The sequence below is a fragment of the Colobus angolensis genome, unplaced genomic scaffold (assembly GCF_000951035.1).
Source record: "Colobus angolensis palliatus isolate OR3802 unplaced genomic scaffold, Cang.pa_1.0 Scaffold61, whole genome shotgun sequence".
Classification (NCBI taxonomy): domain Eukaryota; kingdom Metazoa; phylum Chordata; class Mammalia; order Primates; family Cercopithecidae; genus Colobus; species Colobus angolensis.
In genome coordinates, this window is record NW_012119710.1 from 6,264,104 (window position 1) to 6,270,279 (window position 6,176).

Sequence of the window (6,176 nt, forward strand, 5' to 3'; positions counted from 1 at the left end):
CCAGGCGCCCCCGGACTCCCGAGGCCCTGCGCTCTCGGCCGGGCTCCCCAGCCCTCTGCTTTGCCTCCTGCTCCTGGTGCCCCACCACCTCTGACTGCGGTGCTGAGATTGAAGAGGCCAGTGTCCGATACCCGCTTCCTGTCCACCCGGGGCTGCGGCTCCGGCCCCAGTCCCGCCCCCGCCCCTGGCCTTGCTGCTTCCCTTTCCCCTCCCAGCTCCTCTCCTCCCCCGGGGACCAGGCCTCCTCTCCTTGCCTGCCTCCTGGGCTGTCCTGACTTATGGCAGCCCCAAGAGGGCGCGTGTGGTGGCTCAGCCCTGCCCTCCCCAACTCTGGCCATTAATTCTTCCCCATCCCAAGGCTGGGGTGGGGCCCCCCAGGCAGCCACTGACCCACGCTCCTAAGGGCCCACAGCGGACCCCAAGGGGCTTTTGTCTGCAGAGCATCTTCCACCAGCAGAGCCTTTGGAAGCTCCCCCAGGGAGCCCCACCCAGGACCCTTTGGGGGATGCCTCAGTCAGGGCCAGGCTGATCCTGACCCCTGCTTACCCTAGTCCCCTCAACCTCCTGACACTGGAGGAATACTTTTCTCCTAAGTCTACCCTGGACACTTTTTAGGGCACCTGGAGAGCACTTTCCTCTCCACTGTGGCCCCTGCGTGGTGAAGATCAAAAGAAGTTGTTTGGGAAAAAAATTTATTAAAAAATTCTATTATTTTATCTACTGTAAGATTTCTTGACTTGGGACCCCGAAAGTGGAATGAGGCCTCAGAATGTAAGGATTTTCGGGCCAGGAGGCTTGGAGAAGGGGAGCCTTCCCACGCCATCAAAGAGCTTCCTGGTGGCCGGAGGTGGTGTGCGCTCTCCCTCCTGATGAGGGACTGAAGCCCTGCATTCCAGGTGAGACGCAGTCTGGCAGCCAAGAGTGGGTGCTGGTGGCACCTCTTCTCTTCATTTATCCAGGGGAAGAGCTGCAGCCAACCCTGAGTCGTCTGGCACCTGAGGAACGAAGCCTGGAGAAGACCTCCTGGCTGGTTAACAGCCTTCTTCCAGACCCTGTTCCTTCAGGAAACAAGAGCAGTTCTGCAAGGAGGGATCATGTACACACTCCTCGTCACAGACAGCCCAAACATGACTTTGGGTGAATGTGAAAAAGGCACTGCTCCCTCAGGGAAACACAGCCCCATGCCAGAGCAAACATCTTAGCAAACAGAGACCAAGGCTGGGTTTCAGCACACACTTGCTTCCTTGGCTAAATGCCCTTTTGCAGTGCACAGCCTACACACCTGCACACAGCAACCCTGTGGATATGTGGTCTCTCTCTGTCAGCTCCTGTGAGGTAGAAGCCATCAGGGATGAACCAGGTCAGAGAAGCAGGTTTCCAAACAGGCTAGAAGAGGGACTGAGGAGCTAGGGTGATCAGAGGGACAGGAATCCCAAACTGGGATACATTACTGGCTTGAGGTACAATCAGAACCTTCATCTTTCTGGTGTGTGGAAGAGAGGCTGGGAACTGGGAAGGGCTCAGGCTAAGAAGGACTTGCATTGGAATTTAGGGATAAGTCTCATCAGACTGAGCACTTGGAGAGAAGTTTGGTAGTTTGAATTTGGGGTTAAGAATCTAGCTTGGGCTAGATTGGGTGTGGTGGCTTGCACCTGTAATCCCAGCTAATTGGGAGGCTGAGGTGGGAGGATCACTTGAGGCCAAGAGTTTGAAACTAGCCTGGACAACATATTGAGACCGAGTCTTTTAAACATTTTTTATAAAGAATCTAGTTTGAAGTGGGGTGTGGTGTCTTACACCTATAATCTCAGCACTCTGGGAGGCTGAGGTGGACAGATCACTTGAGGTCAGGAGTTCGAGACCAGCCTGGCCAACATGGCAGAAAACCCGTCTCTAGTAAAAATTCAAAAATATTAGGCAGGCGTGATGACGGATGCCTATAGTCCCAGGTATTCAGGAGGCTGAGGTACAAGAATCGCCTGAACCCAGGAGGTGGAGATTGCAGTGAGCTAAGATCACACCACTGCACTCCAGCCTGCGTGACAGAGACTCTGTCTTTAAAAAAAAAAAAGAAAGAAAAAGAAAGAAAAAAGTCTAGCTTAGGAGGTGGGAATAGAAAGACAGAGGGGGCCTAGATGCTAGGGCTTGAGGAGGCAGGCTGAGGTTCTGTGACTCTGGCCGGGGAGGTCAAATGATCTTGAGAAGAAGAGGAAGAAATGAGAAGAAATCGGCATCTAAGGCTGAGGCAGGTAGACTCTGGTTAAGAGTGTGGGGTGGGGTGGGGGAGAGTGAGAGCAGCTGGTCAGGAACCCAGGGAGCTCGGAGTCTGGGGTCTTGCAGGGAATTGTATCAGGCTGGCTCTGAGGAGGTTAATGGGTTGGACTGGGGGGACAGCCAGGCAAGAGCTCTGGTGGAGGAGGGGCTGCTGGGGCCTGGGCAGGGGGAGGGGGGCTGCTGGTAAATTAGAGGCAGGCTGTCCAGGTCACAGAATTATCATTGTGAAATATTCATGGGCCTTCGGTCCCGATGCTATTTCAGAACAGTGAAAGCAGGAGGAGTGTGTGAGCCTCAGGAAGAAGCCTGAAGCAAAGCCACTCTCCACCAACCCCCACCCCTCCCACCACCAGCCCAGACAGACCCACGGACGCCCATCACGTGCACACCCACACTCCTGAGCTCTCACACACACTCGCACCAAGCAGAGCCATGTAGCACATGCAAGCACACCAACCACCCATGGCAGGTGCCCCCTACATTCTGACATGCACCCCCACTCCATCAGGACCCAGCACAGAGACCACCTCCAGTGATCTCACATGCACAGACCCCCAAGCTCTCCAAACAACCCAGATTTACCGCCTTGACCCACACAGCCTGAAACAGGAGGAATGTTAAAGACCATCTAACCCAGCCCCCACCAACGCTCTGATGGGGAAACTCTGATGGGGAAACTGAGGCCAGAGAAAGGAAGGGATTTGTCTGAGATTCCTCTATCCCCTGAAAAAAGCAAAATTCATTCACCTCCCACATTCTGTGAGTGTACCCCCAATCTGCATTTTCATCTGCCAGACACCCAGCCTAGTTGTAATTAACTCCTCCCTTTCTCTGATTTCCTATATCTATTCAGTTACCCAGTCCCCCACCCAGCCCGAGTCTATTCCTTCCTTCCCATTCTCCCCACCACCTCCCTGCTCCAGCTACTCATTACCTCATGCCTGGAATATAAAAGAAAACTGCGATAACCTCCTCGCTGGTTTCCTATATGGAATCTCTCCCTCCCTCCCACCCAGCCATACCATGGTGACCAGATTCATCTGATCAAAATTTGCATATGTTATGATGTCACTCGGGAGCCTATAATGGCTTCCTAATGCCTCTAGGGTAAAGGTAAAACACCTTAGCAAAGCATCAAAGATCCATCAGAGTCTGGTACCAACTGCTTTTCGAGCCTTTTCTCTCACAATCTCATCCCAAACCTTCACTCCAGCTAGAAGGTTTACATCATACTGGCCACCAGTTATCATGTATCTGAAACCCACCAACCGACTTTGAGTGCCCCCTAACATTTCTCAGTCTCCCCTAAAGTAGGAAACCTCTCCCCCATCCTCAGATCTCAGACTCTAGAGCCCTTTCCCAAGGCCAAGACTGCACCTCTCTGACCATATATGGGGGTTCTTCAAAGCAGCAGATAGAGGCTCAGGCTCTGGCTTCCTCCAAGCAGACGGCTGCCCCCGACTGGCCACCTGGGGAAGCACAGCCAGGCTTCAGTCGTCCGGAGCTGAGAATGACCATCTAACCGCCCGGGGAGAGGAATAGAAGGACACCAGATGATAAGGTTTGTAAGCCCTTAAGCCTCTAAGGTTCTTACACCCAGAGTAGGGGGAGGGTTCTCAGCCCTGTTTTCCTAGCTGCAGGCTCCCAACTTTCGATCCCTAATCCGAGAGGAACTCCCCTCCTATGAAATACAGACTTGGGACTCTCAGGACACTGTGGAAGGGAAATTTCCCAACAGACTCTGAGAGGCCAGGAGGCCAGGGATAGTCCAGGTGGCAGGCCCAAGGTCCAGCTGGGGTCAGGTTTCTATATGAATTTTTAATGCTTCCAGACAGACCTGTCAAATGTTCTGAAACCTGAGCATCTCCTTTCATCTCTGTACATGATGCCCTTTTCCAACCCCATTGACCCTGCAGGAGGGCAGGCCTGGGACGGATATTCAGCGGCCTCTGGAGAAATGGTTTGGGGACAGTAGAAGGGTGAATGACCTAGTTATGCTCCCACTAGTAAGCTGTGTGACCTTGGGCAAGTTACTTAACCTCTCTGAACATTAGAGTTTTGTGTTTTTTGTTATATTTTGTTTTGGTTTGGTTTTTTGGTTTTTTGGTTTGTTTGTTTTGTTTTGCTTTGCTTTTGTAAGCTGGGGACAATAGTGCCAGCCTAAATCAATTTGTTGTGGGGACTCCGTGCACTAGCCCATGGAAAGGTGACCTACATGCTTGCTGCGGTTATTCTCTTTCCTCGAGTTCTGCCTCCCGCTTCCGGCTTTTCTTCCAACCCCAAAGGTGTCTCTGGCTATTGCTTAGAAGGCAGGAGTTTTGGTTGGTTCTTCCCTCTCCCTTCAGGCCCAAACTCCCCACCTCAAGATCCTTTGGCCTTTGTAGAAACTTCAGGTGAGGAGGTGGCAGGGAGATAAGAAAGTGGGCAAGGCTGGTGGAATGAGAGAGGAGGATAGACGGCGAAGCCCTAGCAGAGGGGAGGGAAGTTGGCAGTGGAGAGAGGAAGATCCTGCTCAGAGATAAGAGCCAAGTGCAAGAGGGGAGGGAAGTTGGCAGTGGAGAGAGGAAGATCCTGCTCAGAGATAAGAGCCAAGTGCAAGACTCATTCCTTCATCTTTCCTTCCTTCCTTCTTTCCTTCCTTCCCTCCCTCCCTCCCTCCCCCTTCCTTCCTTCCTTCCTTCCTTCCTTCCTTCCTTCCGTCCATCTTCTCCACGCCTGGTACCATCACACAGAAGCAGAGAGGACTACACTTGGTGAAAGTTTCATTCTCCTCTGTGGAGAGGTGAGCACTGAGGAGGGGTGGGGGCTGTCGAAGGAGACTTGCCCAATCTTTCCAGCCCACCAATCCCTTGCCCAGTGTTTCTACAAAATAGGGGCCTTTTGCATCTGATTTAAGTAGGAAGCTGATTCCTGAGCCCCTCGGATCTGCTGAATCAGATAGCTAACGGGGCCCTGGAATCTGCATTTTAGCAAGTGGAGGTGGGTTATGAAGCACTCCAAAGTATGAGACACGCCTCAAAGGTGGAGTGGTGCGTGAGGGGCAGACAAGAGAATGCAAACTGGGAAGGGGTCACACTTGGGGAAGGTTTCAGACAATACTGAGTGGAAAGGGTGTTGCCAGGTGTGGGGAATAACAGATGAAGGAGGCAAAGTGAGTGGAGACCAAACCAGACCGGGGAGGAGGGGGCCACAGCCAAGGTGAGACAGGTCAGCAGCCAGAAACCAAAGCACACATTTGCAGGGTGCGCCCAGCCCTCTCTTCGTGGAGATCGGAGACCCTGGAGAGCCCCCCACCTTGTTTCTGGGGCGGGGGTCAGAGAGGAAGCCTCTCATCCCCGGGCACCAGCGGCCCTCCCCGGAGGCTCAACACGCAGATACCTGGATAGGCATCAATCACTCCCCTGGCCAGATCCCACCAACGCTCCTCGAGGTCCGACCTTGTCCCTCCTTCTACCCCACATTCTCCAGTCCTAGCTCATCTGCATAAAGCTCCAATTAACACGTTTTTCCTTTGCTATTTGCAGTCCCAGAACTCGATCCCCACCCCGAGTCCGTTTCCCGCCGCCCCCTCGCCCCTGGGAGGGCGGCCCCATTAACCCTCGCGACCCGGGCCGCTCCCCGCGGTCCTGACCCCACCACCCCGTCCTGCGGTGGGGGGTTGGGGGTGAGGGGCGCGCCCTGGGGCGGAGGATTGCTCGGCAGGGTCTGCCACAGGCCAGAGGCCAGGGCTCTCCGGGAAAAAGGCAGGCGCATATCCGCCCCCCTTTCTGGGAAAAGATGGGGAGGGGGGCTTCTCCTGGGAGACTCCGGGCATCGAAATTCCTCGTTCCCTATCCTCCGGCCCCCGCACCCCTCCTCCTCCCCGCCACGCACCCTCTCCCCTCCCCAGCCATCTGTTCCAC

At 54.2% G+C, this 6,176-nt stretch overlaps 1 protein-coding gene across 1 annotated transcript in view; it reads left to right on the top strand.

The window, feature by feature from the left end:
• RTN4RL2 (reticulon 4 receptor-like 2) overlaps window positions 1-5,904 on the top strand; it is a 25,487-nt gene extending 19,583 nt beyond the window's left edge. Inside the window, exon 4 of the mRNA XM_011963572.1 lies at window positions 5,799-5,904. Coding sequence (XP_011818962.1) covers window positions 5,799-5,904 — 106 coding nt within the window. The remainder of the gene's footprint in view (window positions 1-5,798) is intronic.
• Window positions 5,905-6,176: the final 272 nt, after the last annotated feature.